The sequence below is a fragment of the Lytechinus variegatus genome, chromosome 4, assembly GCF_018143015.1.
Source record: "Lytechinus variegatus isolate NC3 chromosome 4, Lvar_3.0, whole genome shotgun sequence".
Taxonomy (NCBI): Eukaryota; Metazoa; Echinodermata; class Echinoidea; order Temnopleuroida; family Toxopneustidae; genus Lytechinus; species Lytechinus variegatus.
Genome location: NC_054743.1, coordinates 51,581,906 through 51,604,304, shown reverse-complemented (window position 1 = coordinate 51,604,304; position 22,399 = coordinate 51,581,906). Strand labels below are relative to the sequence as shown.

General features: G+C 35.9%; 1 protein-coding gene across 2 annotated transcripts; it reads left to right on the top strand.

Moving 5' to 3' along the window:
* Positions 1 to 1,503: 1,503 nt before the first annotated feature.
* On the top strand, positions 1,504 to 17,404 carry LOC121414278. 2 transcript variants are annotated; one of them, XM_041607396.1, is made up of 10 exons: positions 1,504 to 1,627; positions 4,744 to 4,998; positions 7,211 to 7,305; positions 9,369 to 9,416; positions 11,079 to 11,155; positions 12,538 to 12,592; positions 13,228 to 13,411; positions 15,055 to 15,170; positions 16,723 to 16,827; positions 17,321 to 17,404. In XM_041607396.1, the coding sequence occupies exons 2-10, from the start codon at positions 4,881 to 4,883 to the stop codon at positions 17,360 to 17,362; spliced, it is 840 nt and encodes a 279-aa protein (XP_041463330.1). In that variant the 5' UTR covers positions 1,504 to 1,627; positions 4,744 to 4,880; the 3' UTR covers positions 17,363 to 17,404. The 2 variants fall into 2 exon arrangements, with proteins under 2 accessions (XP_041463330.1, XP_041463332.1); XM_041607398.1 differs by lacking the exon at positions 1,504 to 1,627 and adding an exon at positions 1,683 to 1,815.
* The last annotated feature ends 4,995 nt before the right edge of the window (positions 17,405 to 22,399 follow it).

Here is a 22,399-nt window from a genome sequence, read left to right as displayed (position 1 = left end):
TATATATATATATATAAATATATGTATAAACATCTTAAAGTTTCACGTATTGGCTTCTCTATATAGTAACAAAATATGCTGAAGATAAATGGTAATGCTTTCAAAGCCAATATAGTTTTTATTTCCTCGAATTTTCGACGGACATCCGTCTTCTTCAGGAGTATATACAATGTGTATAAATATAGTTAAACCATCACCCCCAGATAAATCAACACCGGAGTTTTTGCAGTGTTGCTTACTTTTTCTTCATTTTTATAAGCTTTATTTGTTCTCGAAGAAGATTGGTAACAAATGTTATAATCTTTGTTTTCTGTGGCGCTATTATATTTGACGTTTAAACGAAAAATTTACCAAGCCAAGCTTCACGTAAGTGCAACATCGAGACTGCTAAGATTGAAATAGGCCTATTTATGTAGCCATGCAGTCTAATATTTTCCGTCTACAGAAAGTAAAAGAATGGTTGTTTGATAAACCAAGATCAATTTACACCAATAAAAGGGGGATGATGACTGAGTTGGCTAAATTTTATTAATGAAGACTCAACTATATAGACGGTCAATATATCTTTTTCCGGTGTATATTTCTGAAAGATAAACGGCAAATATTCATTTCACATTAAAATATAAGGCTCCGATCGAAGCCCCCGTGGATTCGCGAATGCCATATTGGATATGCATAAAAGAAAGGAAAATAAAAGATCAACAGAATTTTGACATGTTTGAAACAAATCTAATCTCTCAAGCATCGATCATTAAAGGGAAGTCTACACTGCAAAAAAAAACCCACCGGTGTGATTTAACACCGGCCGGAATCTTTATATGTCAACTCCAGAGAAGTGTTAATACTACCAGTTTGGTTTTGGTCTAACACCAGATAGGTGTTTAATATCAAGTAGTATTAAAACAGTATCGGTTTGATTCTAAACTGGTGTTGTTACAATAATTATCTAGTGTGGACATAATAGATTCCTGGCTAGTGTTAAACCAACACCTGGGTTTTTGCAGTTTACCCTGACGAAAAGTAATTGTTGTAAAAACAGCATTGTCGAACGTTTGAGGAAAATCAAATGTTAAGAAAGTCATTAGAATTTATTTTTTATTTGTGACGTCATATACTATATAGGGTACGAGCTAGCAGCTGCCTCATTGCACAAAATTCTTTTTTATGGTTCGTGATGATGCATATTTTAGATTTCTACCAGGAACTGGTGTGAAATGATTTATCTATTGATATAATACAATATAATGAAGGTATAGGGCCTACAAGCGCCTACAAGCCTATAGGGCTAGCTAGCTATAATTTTGAAACTTCTTCATGTTTTATTTTCAATTTTAGTATTCGGGGGCCGGTGCATCTACATGTATATGGAACTTTGCTACTTTCAGCAATATTTCATTTGTTTTCCCACTGCTGCTGATGTTTTTACAATAAACTTTTTTATTAAAATTCGCCATTGACTTGCTATCACATCACAGGGCATGCAACACGCTTGTGTGATGCCGCCCTCTAATTCGTTGAGCTAGCCTAGCTAGATATCTCAAGAGGAAGACTTCAGACGACCGAGCTTTCCTAATTGCGAAGTTAAAATCATTGTATTTCTTTGTTGTGATGGTGGTGAAAATAGTTTGTAAGTTTACCAGATATTATTTTTTTCATTTATTGATGGTGGGATGCTTCGCAATTCATGTAGTATTGTTCTTTGTGCAACGAATGAGCGCGAGTCCTGCACCAGTGGCATTGCCATTGTGTACAGAGTAAACAGGAGACCATTTCCATTGCCCGCGTGTGCAATTTATTATGCCTACAAGTGAATAGGTGAGAACACGTTTCCTTTCTAGGTATACTGGAATAGCACATACACAAAATCTCCTGCTACGTACTGTTCATTTGTTATGCGAGGTATGAGGCCAAGTAAAAAAAGAAAATAGTTGATCTTCCTCGCGCTCATCTATTTTGGCGGCTGCATGAAATTTTTTACTATTTACAATTTTCAAAATTTGGCTAAAAAAAAAAATTGTGATGTTTCTCGTCCTCGCCCGCTTCCCTTTTTCTGATTTTGATTGAACATTTGCAGCATCAATTTTCTTGATATTTACTCTTTTTATGGGTGCTGAATTGCGAAAAAAATTAAGATTGGCGAGCGATTTGCTCTCGTGCTCTGGGATCTCTCAATTTGCAAAGTCTGATATCGCCGTAAGAAAGAAAAAAAATCTGATTTGGTTCTTTATTGGAATTTTGAAGATACGATCATAAGTTAGTGAGAAAATAAAGTTTGCAAACTCGGAAAAGATCACAGATTTCTACATTTTTAGTTCATTTTCGGGGACCCCGCTTCCTGAATCTGAACTATTCCGTCGCATGCTTTGGAAATATGGTGCAGATATATGTAAATCAATTTTAATGACGTAATTTGTATTTCGGCAGGGTTTTTTGGTGAGTGATACGGGAGTAGTTCCATGTGTGTCGTGGTGATTGACTGTGCTGGCGCGACATGTGAATTTGTGAAATGAATGGAATTTTCTGGCGAGTTTTCTAACATCAGCATGCAATGCATTGAATATTCAAAAAATTATTATCAAGATTGAAAGTCTTTAATGGGATTAAAAGTAAGTGCCAATTCTGTTCAAATTTGATAAACTTCATTCTTCCTTGAGCGATTCAATTTGATGGACAATTGTGAAAATATAAGTTTGTAAATAGATCTAACACTAACAGTTACAAATATTGAAATAATAAACATTATACATGAACAATTCATTTAACATTTGATATCAATTAAAAAAATGAATAACAATTGAATAAAATGTCTCATTTCATAAAACTTACACAAACATGATTATTAGATCAAATTTAATTTCAGGTAACTTTTTTTTCAATCATTTTGAAAACCAGGGTGAAATATTCACATGTTTCAATGTGTTTTTTTTTTTCATCTGTAAGAGCAGACGAAGCACAGTGGTAAGCGAGTGCGCCACACATTTTCTTATGAAATACACTTTTATTGGGGAAATACATTTTTTTGATCACAGAATACAATTTTTCATTCCCAGAAGTTGGCAGGTCTGAATACCTTTTTTTCAAGTGACCAGAATATTTCCCATGTGAAGTGGGGTCCGTTTGGAAGCAGATATCGTACAAGAGAAAAACAATTTCTGCAAAATTTGTACAATTTAATTTTTTGTAGGTATTTGTGTATGGTGAAAGTTTGGTGAATTTTTTGAGAAAAATATATTTGATATGAATATGATTGAATTCATGGAAAGTGTTCAGTAATACGATCCACTACCATACATGGAATCACGTTTTTGAACAATATGAATTTTGGGTCTGTCGTGCACTTACAAAATTGTTGTGTAATTTCAGAACCAAATACCCAAGCGTTATAAATTTGTTCTCAAAAGATGTTGAAGACTTAGTCACCAAGCGGCACAGTAAAAATAAATTTTGCGGTGACAAAATTGATCAAGTGGGCCTCAATTTGACCACCCCCCCCCCATTGAATAATGGTTAATTTTGTCTCAAACTTGATTTCAAAATGGAAATTCTGTTTTGGTATAATATGGAAAACATGAAATCCATTTTGGAACGGTGAATTGAATTGATTTTTGCATAACATAAAATAAAAGAAATGAAAGAAATCCATTTTATAGATTACTGGGACCAGAAATTCACTGTCTCTATCTTTCCCTTGAATGTTTTTATAATTTGTCATTTTGAATTTAAGGACTCTTACTTAAAGGGGAATGAAACCTTTGGAACAAATAGGTTTGTGTAGAAACAGAAAAATCAAAGAATAAGAATAAAGAAAGTTTGAGAAAAATCGGACAAATAATGAGAAAGTTATGAGCATTTGAATATTGCAATCACTGATGCTATGGAGATCCTCCCATTGGCAATGCGACAAGGATATGTGATGTCACTGATGAACAATTTTCCCTTTGGTGGACTATAAAATAACCTCAAAATGACTCTTTTTGCTTTTTTCTTATGATGATACAAACTCTTTATCCATGATGTATTCTTAAAAAATATGTATTACATGCCCTCATGTAGGAAGAACACATGATTTATGGATAGATGTGATAAAAGAGGCAATTCAAGTGAAATATACTAAAGTAATGGGGAGAGTTGTTCACAGTGACATCACACATCTTTGTCGCATTGCCAATTTGCTATCTCCATAGCATTAGTGATCGCAATATTCAAATGCTCATAACTTTCTCATTATTCGTCTGATTTTTCTCAAACTTTTGTTGATCTCTTTCTTTGATTTTTCTGTTTTCACACAAGCTATCTTGTTCCAATGGTTTCATTCTACTTTAAACCCACCAGAATGATTAGAAATTTGGTAAGTAAACTGCAGAGACAGACAGTCTCAAAGATTCCTCCTTTAATCTGGGCTAATGTTACATGCAAAGCCTCTGTTTTGGAAGTACATGTATGATGCATATTCTGTATTTTTGATGGTCAATTTTTATCTGATGGGACGTTGGAGTTAAAATTAGAAATGACAAGAAAAATCCCTTCGACCTCTGTATAGCCCACTACTTACATGTACATGTATCTGAGAAACCCAAGTCCCAAGATCATTTTATTTGCTTCACTATAACTGCATGTAACTATGAATATGATCCTTTGTTAGGACCTGCTAAGTGCAGGACACATACTGAATTCAACAAATCAGCTTTAGAGCTGTTATTCTTATACATTGTAACTGTTTTTGCTGTTTTTTCTTCTCAACAGATGAAGAAACAGAACATTTGTCGATCATCAAACGAACCTCTAACACTTGGTAGCTTGTCCGCATCAATTGCTGCGACGGACGCAACCTGCAGAAGAGCTAGACCTCTGAGAGAAGGGAGGACCAACAAGCCATCATCATGGATGGCATTTTATCTTTAGATTCCACTGATATAAAGACTGGTATCAAGAGGAAGGATATCCTACTCAATAAACCTCAGGTGGATCAGACGACCAGTCCCAAGATAGAGGTCAAAGGTCAGAATAGCCTAAATATTTTTGTTTACATGTAAATCACGTGGTTTACAAGCAGTTGGTGTGTTCTCCTAATCAGATAATCTAATATAGGCTAAACCCATTTGTACTATCAGTGTGGTTGAATTGATTTTGGTCTACTACTGTACTACTGATTTTCATTTTGCCAATCCCCGAACAGAGTTCGGAGGATACTGTGGATTTGGCCTTGTCGCGCCACGTTCGCCGCCGCAGAGATTTACTTGTGAGCGCTCTATCAGCTGCAGTTCCATATTTTTTTGAAAATTTGGTAAAACCTGTATCTTCTGCTTTTTTTCCAATTTGTCATAACAGTTGGCACACAGAAGCAATATTAGAAGGTGAAGAGAAGATGCTTATCATTTTTGGTGGGGGGTCTTAGGGTTAGGTTTACAAAATATATCCAGATTACTCTAAAATTGTATTCCCCAACAGGTGATACTGGACAATACTTAAGATTCTGTAGAGTCAGGCTACTACGTCATATTATTGTCATCAAATTTGGTACCCACAGGCAAAATGTGGGCAGGTTCATTGTCACCATGATGATTGTATTTATTTGTCAAATTTCTGTGTGAGCTCTATATATCAATGTTGATTAAGCCTCTAAGAATGGTTCACGAGACGTTTGGAAAGTCCCTCATAACTAGCAAACAACTGTATGAAAAGCCACCTACATGTACCCGGTTCATAAATACTTCATCAAACTATATAAACTGGCTTCCAAAAGAAACTTGTCAAACTTCCCAAAGGTACTGGACAAACTCCACTGAGTCAAAATGAACAATTTTTTTCACACAGGCTAGCTTCAATAATGTTACAAAGCAGTAGCACACGTCAAAAAGAGATTGGTTATATCACTGAGAGGCTATAGCCCCTCTGGGATTAAACAAGATTTTTATTTTCACAAATTTCCCTCAGAGCGATTGGCTTGTTCGCAAAGAAGCTACAGGAAGCTAAAATCAAAGTTTTAAATAACTGGACTCACTGGAGCAATCACACAGATCTCTGGGTGCTAACCCAGTAAACGAGGGATAATCTGAACACGGTGTTATCTGTGTGTGGCTGAGTGAGATACACACATACATGTAGTGTTCAGATTATTCCCTGCTTGCCACGACATTCCCTGGGGGGTTTTGTGTTTGGCTATGTGAATGGTCGATTCATTTCAAATTTTCATGTTCATTTCCTGTACATTCTCTGTGATTGTGCCAATCATTATAACATGCCTGTGAAGGACATGTGTAATAAGCTGGGAATCTTGTTTATAATTATATAACATTTTCATTGATCTTTCTGTTGCCATTTTGTGACTTTGGATCCTGACATCAATTGATGTGATGGGCTATAATCTCTCTCTTTAAGTATTTACTTGTAATTAGTAAAGATTATTGAAGCTAGTCTGTATAAAATATTTTTCATTTTGACTGAGTGGAATTTGTGCAGTGCCTTTGTGAACCCAGTTTAGATTAAGTGATGTTATGTAACTTGTGAATATGAGACAAATGGGTATTTTATGGCCTATTAAAATGATAATTGGACAAAATGCGAAATGGTATAAATGGAAATCAGACAAAATGGTTTGGAGATGAAATGCTTGTAGACCAACTAGGATTAGACCATGTGTGCTGGGACAAAACAGAAAATAGACAACCAGATATAGAACAACAAATTTGGAAACTCCATATTTTTTTAAAGTACTCATAACAAGTTCAGTGTTGGTGTTACAGTAAACCAAAATGGCCCAAAAACATTATTCATGGGCATGGCTCAGCATCAAGTGATCGATGGGTTTAGGCCTTCCTTCTTATGTTTATTGGAATGTAGAACCTTATTTTAGAATTTGACCAGTGAGATTGACACCAATGGCACGGACAGCGACACAACATTTGGTCTGGTGACAATTCGTCTACGATATATATGGTTAAGGTTAGGTGTGCAGTTGGGTTTTATATTACATTACGGGTGAGGTTTAGGGCAGTGTTTAGTGTTGAATTCTGGGTTGAAGTTTAATAGCCATTTGACTCATTTGATTAGCGTGTGGAATTTATAGTCGAGTACATGTACTTGTCTCCGGAGCAAACATCTTGGAACCATCACAGACATGTACATAGCATACATTTTTTGTTTGATTCAGTTGCAGTTATTTTGGTGGACATGAGTTCACTATTGTAGTTTGTCTTTGATATCATTACAGCTGCTCCAGCCGGTGTTATGTACAAGTTGAGGGATATTAACAAAGAGCTGGTTCAATCTTGGAAGGAGACATTTAAGGGTTGTGATCAAGTAGAGGTAAGTTATCATTGGCCTACTCATTATTGATTTCCTTATCCTCCTTGTGGTCATCATTGTCATCATCAATATCATCATCATCACCATCACTCGTCATCATCACCATCGTCGTCATCGTCGTCATCATCACCATCATCATCATCATTATCATCATCATCATTATCATCATCATCATCATCATCATCATTATCATTATCGTTATCATCACCTTCATCATCAGATTCATCACCATCATCATCGTTGTCGTCATCATCACCATCATCATTATCATCATCACCATCATCATCATCATCATTATCATCATCATCAATGTCCTTTGGAAGTGCATAGAGACAGTATTCATAATTGTGATATGCATTATACAAGAACTGTTTATTATTACTATCAATATCAACATCACTATCATCATCATCATCGTCATCAATATCAACATCACCATCATCATTATCATCATAACTAAAGCGCATGCACATGTATCCACCTTTTGAGGTGCTCAAGGCGCTCTTAATACCCTGGCGTTACTAGTGTACCGATTCTGGTGTTCACAGCTTTTTGAGGAATTGCTTCCTGTTGGTATCCATTTACACATATTTACACATCCATGTACATCACCTGGGTTGATTGTAGCACAATGTGAGTAAATTTCTTGCTGAAGGAAAACACGCCTTGGCTGGAATCAAATCCATGTCCCTCAAACTAAAAGACAAGAGTCTTACCACTAAACCACAACGACCCACTATCTATCTTTATCATCACCATCACCAGCATTATCACCATCATCACCATCAATATCATCGTCATCATCACCACCACCGCGATTATCATTATGAAACATTATTACCATCATTGTCATCAACATCAGTCCACCCATCGATCAACTCAGAACTAAATCAAAATGAAAGGGAAACGTCCATTGATAAGAACAAAAGTGACAATATTGTATTCTTTTTTGACAATATTGTATTCATTTAATTCAACAATGAGATATTTTGACAAGCATCATTGAACATAAAATCACCACTGAAGAAGAATCATCATTATGATTTGGTTGGGGCAGTCAGAAAAATTATATGAAATCCAACATTGCGCTTTTTTATGGGACACCCAGACCCAGTATGCACAAAAGTACATACATGCACATGTATTGTGTATACACAAATCACCATGAAAATTGAAATGACACAATGATCTGTACATAACATGATACATGTATGTGTACTTGCTCATTTGAGATGTGCCACACTGTTGAGTTAATGTGCAGAGTACAAGTAGGTGTTTACATGAACATGTAGGTGTAATAAATCCTAATGATTTGAATGCACCTGGTATTGTTACCAGGGTCAAGTGTGCTATGTAGTTAAAGCAAATACCTGTAGAGCTAGGTAAACACAATAGGAGATGCCTACTTGTACATTGATTCATACATGTATGTGTGACACCTACCTGCCCTTAATTGACAAAAAGAAGTAACTCAAGCAAGAGAGAAAAGTGACATTGCTAAGTTTTGTAAAAGAGCAGAATGTTTCATTTTCACCTACCTTAAATGCATTCCCTGATATTGTCACTGATTTGATTACAAGCAAGGACCAATAAAATCATATTACAGAGTACTACAGATGTACAGTAATCCCCACTTTTTTCCTTTTTTGTATTAAAAAGGCAAAACAGAATAATCAAACAAACAGACTAAATATGCTGTTCATGTACGTGTACTGTAGGTGAAATCAGAAAATATCAAAAACTTATATAAAAAACTTTGATGATTTGTGACTTGTTCCCTTTTGAGATTGCAAGGCAGTGTGTTTTAAAGGTACGGTGAACAGATTTCAGGTGTGGAATTACAAGTAAAAATGAATGACAATGTTTCAAGCAAATATTAAAACAAGCACACTGTACCTAAATGAATAATATGAATTGTTTTATATTAGAGAAGTAACCTGTCAGTATCAAACAACATTGTCTACATGTTGTAATTCCATGTTTATACAAGGGGTCTGCAATGTATGGATTGTATTACTAATAATGTTTATTTTGTCATTGTCTCTTCATTATTACTTTTCTAGGTTTCAGAAGGTGATATTTTTAAGAATGCACCGGCGGCAGATGCAATAGTAAGTAGGAACACTGTTGATATGTACTCTGTAGTTTTCATTTCACTTTTATGCCTCTGCATACTGGAAATGGATGCTGGAGATCTAACGTTTTGGTTCATCTCTCCGGTAATCCAGTTGTTTTTATTCAAATATTCGCGGGCTCAATTCTAACTTTGCTCATGTATGTACATGTACTAGAGATGATAATCTGACTAGATTCAGATCATGAGATCAAAAGACACAGAGTTCATTATGAAAATATCTTGTTCTCACAAAGACCCGTTCAGTGAATCAACTTCAAAATTGGTTTATGTACATGTATGTATTATGGATGGACGCTGATCTGGTTAGATTTTGGGGTCATAATGTTAATTGTTAAAAATTATAGAGGTCATTATATATCCAAAATTGTTTTGTTCCAACTTCCAACGGGAAGTAAAGAACCATTTGAGGGCTCAATTTCAAGTGTAGGTTCATGTGTAGGGGAGAACAAAAAATCATCTACATGTATGTAAGTAGAATGTGGGATCATTAGGTCAAAGGTCACAAATGTCATTAAATGCATTGAATTGTATTGTCCTCGTGGTAAGGGAAGAAACTTTTTGGGGAATCAACTGTAAAATTTTTCATGTATTTAAATTGGATGGACATTGATTTGAATAGATTGAGATCATGAGGTCATATCTTGCAGTCGTCATCCTATACCTGAAAATATACATGTATCTTTATCATGATAGTTGAAGAACTGTTTAAGAGGTAAATTTCAAAGCTAGCTCATGAGTATATGATGAGTCTTTTTGGTATCAAGGTGAGATGTCAAAGGTCAGAGATTTTATTTTATGTGAAGTTTTAGTAGTCAGATGGTTGTATTTTTACTATGTGAACTATGCATACTGCCAGTTAGAATACCGGTAATATTTTTGTGATATGCTATACATCTATAGGCATGAATTTTCTAATTCGTAAATTAATGGCTATAAAGCACAGCTGATTCCTGATACCTGAATATTTGTAACTATGATTACCACAGTTGGTAGAAGGTAATTTTGATTTTTAAATCTTAGATAAAGTTTCTAACTGCCTTTAACCCTTTGAACCCGATAGGCCGGAATACCGGCCTGCCAGTAAACGCGCAAATACCCGATAGGCCGACAGCCATGTGACTTCAAAAGCATGGATTCTAAATATCAGGTGATCTTCTAAACTGACGTCATCTTTTAGTACGTGTAGGAATATTTAGTCGATAATTTCAGTCAATGTCGGCAATGATTTCGGAAGGACTTAGCTTAAAAAATGGCCAAAATATGCCACTTTTTTGTGGTTGCTCATGTCGTATGTGCGGTAACACACGGTGTAATACGTGACGAGTCACGTGCTTACCATGGGGAAGCAATTGGTACATCTAACTTTGGTGAAAACAGAGATTTTGAGCCCAAAACAGACACTAAATTTGATATTTCTGATTGTAGACTAGGTCTACGAGAAGCCAAACAACTTCAGCCGGCTCGGTCCGGGTACTAGCGGGGGGAAGGTGCCGTTGGGTCTCGAAACATGGGGGATTGTGTGAATGTGGTCGATAAGACATTTATGTGCAAATAATTCAGGGTATAGGTCACAGCCGCCCCTAATAATTCCGGGTTCAAAGGGTTAATATTAAAATTCTTTTCATTTCTTCCACAGGTTTCTCCAGCGAATAGTTTTGGTTACATGGATGGAGGCATTGATTTAGCATACTCAAGACATTTTGGTTGGCAACTGTAAGTATTTATCATATCCCAGGAATGGTTTTATAAAGCTTTCACAAACTCATACTTTAAGTTTTTTTTCACTCATCAACATCTGATATATTTGCAAATAATATCAGAAATGACTTTAATTAATTCAATTACATCAAACATTGATCATTGTAATGAAATGGGAGTTCATGGTAACCTTAATGAATGGCTTTGTCAAAATAACTCCCAGGAACAGTATTGTGACAAAAATTAAAAACTATAAAGACAATCTTAAGATTTAAAAGGCAAATTTTGTGGATGTTTTTTAAAATGTTCCACGAATACCGGTATGCAATGAATGGGCTGATTGAGCTTCTGTACATTAAAAGTACACAATGATTATCTTGCACATACTAATGTAGATAATAAATTTTTGTCTCACCTGCATAGCAGAGTGAGACTATAGGCGTCGCTTTTCCGACGGCGCCGTCAACATCAAATCTTAACCTAAGGTTAAGTTTTTGAAATGACATCATAACTTAGAAAGTATATGGACCTAGTTCATGAAACTTGGCCATAAAGTTAATCAAGTATTACTGAACATCCTTTTAGAGTTTCATGTCACATGACCAAGGTCAAAGGTCATTTAGGGTCAATGAACTTAGACCATGTTGGGGGAATCAACATCAAAATCTTAACCTGAGGTTAAGTTTTTGAAAAGTCATCATAACTTAGAAAGTATATGGACCTAGTTCATTAAACTTGGACATAAGGTTAATCAAGTATCACCAAACATCCTGCATGAGTTTCATGTCACATTACCAAGGTCAAAGGTCATTTAGGGTCAATGAACTTTGGCCGAATTGGGGGTATTTGTTGAATTCACATCCTATTTCTGTTAGTGTATTGGTCCAGTTCATAAAACGTGGAAATAAGAGTAACCAAGTATTACTGAACATCTTTTGCGAGTTATAGTAGTTTTCAAAGTCAGCACTGCTGCTATGTTGAATCGTGTGATGCAGGTTAGACGGCCAGAGGCATTCCACTTGTTACATTCTTTGAGTCAAACATTTCATAATGGGCGATTCTATAAAATAAAAATACAAAAGAAAGAGGAGAGTGTGGACATCACTTTTCTCATTTCACATTCATGAAAACATGCACAGCTGTTACACAAATATAATGCTAATCGAAAAAAAATCATATATTTCTTTCTTAATTTCATCATAATTCAATTTTTAGTTTGAGCTTATTTCAATGGCACTTTGTCAAAATGTTTTACATAATTCATATTGCAGGAGGAATATTGCTGATTCAAAGATATTTTGAAAACATATCCAATATCTCCAGATATTTTCTTGTAAATGTTTGTGGGGGAAAGGTTTAGATTTCAAATATTTTTGTAATTTTTCTTTTTATTACAGCATGAATAGGTTACAAAAATTGATCATGACAGAGAAAGATGGTGAACTTTTAGTGGTAAGTTTGAATATTGGATGTTGACTGTTTCATAGAGGCATTATCATATCAATAATCCCATCCTGATAAACCTAACCATGCTTGCATAGACAATTTTTGTAAAGCCTAAATGATAATGATATGCAACTTTTTTGTAGCACTTCATTCAAATATTTACAAGAGCTGCATATTATTACCCCGGGCTTAGCATATCTGCCAATACAGTGCTTTTTACCATATCAGGTACCCATTACCTCTCCTTGGTTGATTGTTGCAAATGGAGATCAAATGACTTGCCAAAGTTTGTTAGTGATTAGGTGGGAATTGAACCCTGACGTTGTACCTTGGAATCTACAGTCTTCAGACAAACCTACTTGGCGACAACACCTCTGTACATCTCTATCCATTCTTATAGATCATCTTTTGAATATGTTTGCTGATATCTTTTCAACTTTTTGTCAATCCTTACCAAAATTTATGTTTAAAACTCATCTTTTTAAATTTTAAATGGATCATGTCATATGGTTTGATTCATTTTGTTGTGCAAAGTATTTCTATTTCGTCTATACTTCATATTTCCTTTCTCTTAACCGCTTAGAGGCAATTTGCAAATATGTGGTATATAAAATTGTTATTATTATTATTTTAAATTTCAGGGTGATGCAATTATTATACAAACATGTCAGCAGTTCTGGGGCAACACAGAGAAGACATCTTGGGAAGGTTTTAATCAAGGCACACCCATCAAGTACCTTATATCAGCCCCTACTATGAGGGTACCCATGGATGTATCAGACAGTATCAACGCTTACTTAGCATTTAGAGCAGTCATATTAGCAGGTTTGTAATCATTTACCCAAGAGGCGGGTTTGGAATCTTTAAATGATAATAATAATAGTGATATCTTATTGAGCGCACACACCATCCAGAGACGCTCATGGCGCTAGCGCAGCAACAGTTCCTTTGGAAACAAAATTTTATACATGTACATTACAAACAGCTACTTAGATAAAAATAGAAATCTTAAATCACTACAAGTACCATCCTGCATTACCACCACTGAAGTTCCCAGCTACATCTTGGTGGGGCTTGGTACCCTTGTGTATGCTGCACCGTTCACTGACAATTTAAGGGGCAAGCCCGGTCAGCTCAGTACTCATAGGAGCTCCAGCAAATAAGGGCACCAGCCCCCATAGGAAGCCAATCTTGTCAGTTCAAAGACCCCATCCCCCCTCCCTCTTTGTGCTTTTATTCCTTTAATGACTCACATTTTTTTTCAGAATCACAGATCTTTGAATTATTTTTCCTTTAATATTTTTGTATAGATCTCTATCCTTTTGCAACATCCTTCAAACCGGGCAAGGAATCCTGGGGTCACACTACATTATGGTGTAATGTCCTGGGGCCCGTTGCAGAAAGAGTTGCAATCAATTGCAACTCTAAAAATCATGCACAACTTGATTTTCAACCAATGAACAGCGCGCATTTGGGACTTGCGATTGATTTTTTGACTTGCGTTTAAACGCAACTCTTTCTGCAACAGGCCCCTGGTCCAAAAGGGTCGAGTAAGAGAAGGGTTAAACTAGTTTTAATCAGTGCTCTAAATTGAATAGCCCAATGTGACTTCATTCTTTCTAGGGAGATGCTCAACACCAAACTGGCATACTTTGACAAAAGGAAGCAAGTAACAAAATTTGTCATTTAACAGTGGTGCTAAAAAATGTTTGTGAACCCACCAGAAAATGTATTCCTTCTTGCTGAGTGTTGAATGTAGGCAACATCACTACAACGTTCAGCAAGCCAGAGAAACAAACTCTATTGAATGTAATATTTTATATCCTGACTTCACAATCGAATATCTAAAAGATGGCAGAACTTGAATTTTTTTTCTGGTTGGGTTCAGCACAACTGCACATACATGTATGGGCCAATGCATTAGCATGATGGTTAACCTGCAAACTTCATAGCAGGTTTAAAAAAAATGAAATTTGGACTGGAAGAAGAAAACAAGTGGTAAAAGATGAACACATTCAAAATGCAGTTTGGGTTGATACGCTTTTTTCTTTTATCAGAGAGGGCAGCATGAGACGAAGTTCCTTTATATCTTTAATGCAGCATTGTGATTCTAGAGATCATACAAACACAGAAATATTTTTGTTTTGTTATCTAGGCCTGTAGGCCCGTCTTACAAAGAGTTGCAATTGATCCAATCGATCGCAACAAAGGACAGCCAGCAATGTCAACATCTATTATGCATGTTTGTTCAAAATATTTTCTAGCTATGAATGATGTATATTCATGCATTCATCATTGTCTTGAAAATTCACTGTGCTTCTCTTTGTTTGCAAAGGACATTGTTCAAATTTTCTGTAGAAAAAATTATGACACTGATGGATTTCTGTAGTTATATTGATGGATCAATCGTAACTCTTTGTAAGACGGGGCCCCAGATTTAACAGTGTTCTTTGTTTCTTATTTTGCAGTACAAAAGCACAATGCAAATACAAGTAAGACCGGTCTCTTGCCTATATCTAGTGTTCTATGTCCAGGACTAGCTACCAATGTAGGCATGATGCCTCCTAAGAAATGTGCAAAACAGGTAAGCTCTTTTTTGATTTTATTGGTAATAAACCCATTTGGTCTACCATCATGTGAGTCTTTTGTTGTGTAAATCAAAGCCATTTGGTTTACACAACAATATGATGATGAGGATTGTGATGATGATGGATTGTGATGATGGTGATGATGATGGTGGTGGTGGTGATGATGATAGTGGTGATGATGATGATGAGGATTGTGATGATGATGGTGATGATGATGGTGGTGGTGATGATGATGATGGTGGTGGTGGTGATGATGATGATGATAGTGGTGATGATGATGATGATGATGATGATGATGATGATGATGGTGATGATGATGATGGTGATGATGATGATGGTGATGATGATGATAATGGTGATGATAGTGATGGTGGTGGTGATGATGATGGTGATGATGATGATGATAATGATGATGGTGATGATGATGATGATGGTGATGATGATGGTGATGATGATGATGATGATGATGGTGATGATGATGGTGATGATGATGATGATGATGATGGTGATGATGATGGTGGTGATAGTGGTGATGATGATAATGATGATGATGGTGATGATGATGGTGAAAGTGGTGATGATGATGATGAGGATTGTGATGATGATGGTGATGATGATGGTGGTGATAGTGGTGATGATGATGATAATGATGATGATGGTGATGATGATGATGGTGATAGTGGTGATGATGATGATGATGATGGTGATGATGAGGATGGTGATGATGATGATGCTGGTGGTGGTGATGATGATGATGATAGTGGTGATGATGATGATGATGATGGTGATGATGATGATGAATAGCATTTTTGTAGCGCCATTTATCGCAAAAAACATCCAAGGTTTCGGCTCCTCAATATGTCACACATTATTCACAAAGTTGCTGGACCTTGCACATTGATGCCATGGCGTGCCATCTTTGAGGCTGAAGCAATTGCCTTGCATGCGTTGGTGATCTGCAGCTGGCGCACCTCTGACAAATCTGTATGTGTATATTCCTATATCCTCTGAGGGAGGGCGCTATGAGATCATGGTGTCCATATTTACATGTAAGGTCTATTCTCACTTGGTCTAAATTCACATCAAATCCAATGTCAAGATGTCTACTTACTATTTTTCATTTTGCCAAATGAAAGTTTGATTCATACATAAGTTCACCTAACTATATAGATGTAGACTAAATGATATTGGGTCAAGTGGATATAACATGAAATTGGTATCACCAGACTGGAAATTAGACGAAGTGGTAAACGGACTTGAATGCAATGAGAGATTTTAAATTGTCCTTTGGAAGCGCATAGAGATGTAATTCATAATGTGTAAATGCGCTATGCAAGAACTGACTATTATTATTAATTGGATAATATATATTGGTTGTAGATGAACTAGGGAAGGACCATTGAACCTTCCACATCAAAAGCAACATATTTATTCTCTGGGCTGCTTTAGGAATTTACAGCTGCCATTTGGTACTCATGCTATTAAAGTCTCCTTGATATATTAGCCACGGTTATATCATTTTATTTTTCTTTCTCTCCCTCCCTCTAGATGAAATGTGCATATGAAATTTATGAATTAAAAGAAGATCAATACCTTCAGAACCCAGAGAGTTTAGGAAGTGTTTGGGAACATCATCTATATATGAAATCAGATGTGAGTAGATAACCTCATTAGTACTGTTATACACGTAGTATTGATTAAAATTACTTGTTTCTATACCGTAATCATTGTACATTAGACAAATCTCTGATTTTAAGGGGCACCATTTACCAGATTAAACAAGATAGAAGACCTTTATCCAAATTTTATTTTAATTTTGCACTAAAAAGTTCCCCCACTTAAATTTAGAATGAAATGAGAAGAAAAGACATTTCTTTTACTAGATTAATGTGGTTCATAGTCTTTAATATTGTCATTATATTATTTCAGTTTATAAATATTGATTTCATAGAACAATGAAAGCTATCACTTCTTTGTATGGTGTAAATTTGCTCCTGAAATGTCACACACTATTCTTAGACTAATCTTATTGCAACATTTTCTTGATTGTGGACTATTATACATGATAAATTCTTTTTACCCTAGAGCTGGTAAATCCTTGTTTTCTCTGTAACTTGACCTGTGCTTTATTTGTTTTATTTTGCAGGATGACTATAATCCAGAAATCACATTTTTAGAAGAGAGCTGAGATTTGGCCTTCTGTTTGTAAAGTACTCTCTAACCTTCCTGCCCCCCCACTCTGCCCAACCCCACCTCACCCGCTCTCTTCCCCCTTTGGCATGGCACTTGTGTATAGCGCCCTCAACGTTGCTCCATTACACAGCCATTGCAACAGGGGCAATCTGACTGTCCGACTTTGGTTCCTTGCGCAGATGATATTATTTTCAAGCTGTACTCCCAGCTATCTGCTACCTGGATCAACCGCTTCCATACGTGTATGTCAAGTTTGAACAGTATCAGCAATTGCACTGCAAGAAATAAGTTTTTCTTATAATACATGAGCTCCAGTGTGTATGCATGATAATTTTGGACAGGGTCAAAGACTACTACAGTAGCAGGGTTTTTATCCTGTACTACAACAAACCACTACTGGCCAGAATTGTGGATGATGTTTGAAGATATTCAGCGATTTCTGCAAGGAGCAAGTTCTTTTCTGTTAATACATCCAACTCGAATGTGATATGACAATGTTTGGATGGGTTCAGCAACTGCTACAAATGCAAGTTTTTTTTTGTACCACAACAAGCTGTTGCTGGCCAGAACTGTGAATGATCTTTGGACAGCTTCAGTGATTGCTGCGGGGACAGCTTTTCATTTACAATACCAGTGACGGCTCATACGTTACTACTTCACATGCAAGGGAATAGACTATTGTCAATGTCACAGCTTTGGTATGCACAGTGAAATGGAATTCAGTTTTGTATGAGCAGGCACTTCAAGTTGTCACATGCGTCCAGAGCTACAGTGAGCCAGGAAAACTCCAATGATTGATACTACAGTGATAAGTCCTGAGGAGAAATTCATGATGTAATAATAAGGTCCAATGTGATTGTTTATTTTGTTCTTACATGTACATTGTTTTGAAAGCTTTTGTTGTTGTTTTTGCAGACTATCATGCGTACATTGGTAAATACTGAATAACAAGTGAATTTTTAAATGGTGTTTACTGCACTAAACTGCCCTATGCCCTGTAACACACAACTTGATCATAAGTCTGATTTTTATGATTACTTGCATTATAATATATGCATTGATTAGTATGTACAATCGATCTTAGGAATCAAATATATGATCAACTGCTATGGTATGTGTTTCAGGGCCCTTATCATAAAATGGTCTCTCACATACGCATCAATGTCTGTTAGATAATCGGCACCTCATAAATGCTAAATATTTTTATTATGTGTGGAAACTGAAGTAAATCACTGACCACGAACAGAGCACACAACAAGGTATTGGAAGTATAAAAAACATTCATTTCTTATCTGAACCTCTGCTGCATAAAATGAGCAACAGTTGTTTTCTTAACCACTTAGGTAGTGTAGTGTTTTTACCAACTGCAAACATCATCCATGTACTTGTGTGGAGTAATTTACACTAGATTGTTACTTTCTGTGTATGCAAAATGTGCTTGAATGTGACCTCCATATATAGTGTACATAAGACTTGAATGATGTATCTATTTCTTATAACAAAGGCAATACAGATAATGTACATTGGCTGATGCGTTCAACTGCATATAAAATGCAGTGGTATTGTTTTTTTTTTACGCTGCATACATGTACATGTCAGACCTGGATGTCATATCCAGCAAAGGGTTTTTTTGCCTTACTTTGAATATTTTTAAAGATTACGCTGGCAGGATCATGTTTTTGCGAATGTCCATGTACAGAAGTGTAAAGAAATAATGAGTTTTGATATTCTTAATTCTGTGTGTGTATTTGCTATAAATTATGCCACAAAGTAAATGATGCAGAAACTTCTAATGGTAAACGGTGGTGATTTTTCACGTGATTGCTATTAAAGCATTGAATGCTTGTAAGCAAGCAACTAGAGGACCTATGGCTTAAGGTCCTCTCCGAGGAAACTGGTTATGTGGATCAATGCCTCACCAAAGGGAACTAGTGCACCAAGAAGGAATCAAACCCATGTCAACGGGATCCGAAACCCTCGCTCTACCAACTGAGCTATCATGTTAAATGTTAATGCTGAAGACTTACATGTAATGGATATAATAATAGCATACATATTTTTCTTATGTATCTACCTAGGCTTTAAGGAACTCTGTTCTCAGTGAATTATATTTTCAGGCCTCGAAATAGGATTTTTGGGGGCAAGGCCACTTTTTTGAGGGGCACTTTTTCACTGAGGCCAGGCAGCAGAGGGCACCAAGGCCATACAGAGGGGCACCAAGGCCACTTTTTAAGGGGCATGTAATAAATTATTTGTAGGTGTTACAGTTTCGCGGCGTGGGGGGGGGGGGCTTTCCATAGTCGATGTTATACATCAGATTCATTACCAAACCACATTATTTACTTAAGAAAAAATGAACTTTACGCACGACTGGTGATACCTTCTGGAGCTACATGTAATTAAATGTGAATCTGATTAGCACCCAAGAAAGTATCACCGGTCGTTCGTAAGTTGATCGTAACTGACGAACAGCTTTATGAAACACTCCCATTCAAAGTATTGTACTTACGCATCGCGCGCGCTCGCCAGGACAGCTCGTCCATTCTTATGCTGCAGCTTTCATAGCATATGTAAAGCGCGCTAGCGGCCGGCCGGCCAGCTGTGTATAGCTAGCTCATCGTTCGGCGCGGCTTCGGACTAGACTGCATACATGCACTGGACGTCGCTGGTAAAGCTAAGGTATTGAATACTTTTTGAGATCGGAGAAAAGTTTTCCTCGCTCAGAAAAAAGGTGCAGACTTTCAAAAGGGGTACATTATATATCAGAAAAAGGGCACCACGGCCATATAAAAAGGGCACATTTTTAGTGGCCGTAACTTATAGCAAAAAGAAGAAGGGCATGACGGCCAGTAATGGGGGCATCGACGGCCATGGCCACAGATGGCCGTCGATTATTTCGAGGCCTGTATTTTGATAATGAACTTTTAAAGCAAAATATGTATAGCTTCTCATACAAATGTTTTTAAGTGCTGCAAATTATTCCTATGGCCTTAGCACGGCTACCATGATCAGGCGCTTTAGCATTCAAGGGAATCACATGATGTCATTCGTTTCGAAACTTTGAACAAGAATCTTTTATTTCAGAATTAATGCAGTTAATATTTAGCAATATCATTTTATCTTAACTGATTCCTTCAAGAAAGTATTGGATTGTTTTGTAACACCATACAATACAGAATTAAGCACAATCATTCTAGTTTGTCGTAAATGTAGTCTATTTAAATTTGAATGGAAGAAACTTCTGCGCTCTATATTTATATAAAAATAATATACACTGACCAACATTGCTCAGTAATGAAAATAAATTTAAGCCCTTCATTCGGTATAATATTAGACGTGAAGGCAATATATGTAAGAATCAGTGTCTCTAGCAAGCAATTATGGAGTGAAAGAATAGAGCATCGTTTGCAATATCATGATGTCTCAATGAAGAGAGTTTTATGAAGTTTTGGAACTACTGCCAATGTGCTTTTATGAAGGGGAAGAAATGGACTCTATAGTTTGTACTTATTGTGATATTTGATCAAAGAGAATGAAATCGAATTATATCTGTGAATACCAAGGTGTGACCAATGTTGTTATGAACACAATGTAACCAATATGTGCATATTACATGTACCTGTTTACAGTCTGTTGTACGAAAGTCCAGATATAGTGAGGTCTACAAAATAATAAAAGAAATATAATCAGAAACCATATTAACTGTATAGATGGAAAAAAGGGTAGGTTTTAAACTGTAGGGATATACCACTTGAACAATTGTAAAAAGATGTGTGTGACCCAAGCGAAAAAAGGCATAAAATAATGCAGCCATTTCTTTTGGCAATGGCCACCAGGGCTAATTTCTATATCACCGCACACAAATAAATAAAAAAAAAGCTTTATTTGTATACTCATTAAACACTTGTACATAATACAAACTCAACAATAAACTTGAGATTTGATTTGATTGAATACACAAAGGAATATTCAGAAATTAACTTGCCAGTGTGTCTATCTCATCCGTCTTTGCCATTAAGTTCCATTATACTTTTTGTAAACTCTTTTTTTGTGCTCAAAATTAGGATGATAGTGAGGACTAAATATGATAATAATGAAGAATGGTATTCTATGGAAAAAGAAAGCACAAATTACATATTTTCTTAAAGATTATTCTTATATTTTTAGTAGCAGTGTGGAGGTTGCTTGATATGGGATAAATTTTAAATATTTGTTGTGAGTAAAAATACATATGAATTCACATAAGGTTTGGTTACCTTACAGCTATGTACAGTCAAGTTGTTATTTGATACTTGGAGTTTTACATATATATATATGCTTCTGATTATAAAGGAATAAAGGATTCAAATATTTTGATGTACATTCGCAATGATAATAATGCAGATCTGTTATAACACATATCAATTCATGACACAACATCCCTATTAAGTTAATATTCTGTTAATGACAGCATGGTTCATATATACCTTTTATTGTTGTTGTTGAGCTCTACCATTGTTGAATGAGTCATGTGGCTATTTTCCTCTTTAGTTCTTAAACAGCTCATCTGTGAAGCATGGATATTAGACAAAACTGGAAATCAGACAAAGTGGTGAATGAGGTAAATGGCAATTGGACCACATGGTTTGTAGATAAATTGGTTGTAGATGAACTACAATTACATGTGTATAATGATCAATGAGATGAGACCTAACATAATGTAGACAAAACATGTGTAGAGTAATTTGAAACTTAGATGACATCAATGCCTTTCTTTTGTCAATAAGATATTTGGTGCTTAAAATCTGCCCATTAATCTCTAAATCAACATTGTTTTCCTCAATTCAAATGTCATATCAAATATAAAATGCCAAGTTTATTGATTGAAATCCTGAATGGTGAGGATTATCAAAAGAAAACAGGCATAAAATCAGCAATTTAACATCTGATCATATTTTACCACTAAATCAACACATCGATCAAACCCTAATGAGTTTTTGTCACTTTTCCGATGGCGGTGGCAGCGGTGTCAACAATAAATTTAACCAAAGGT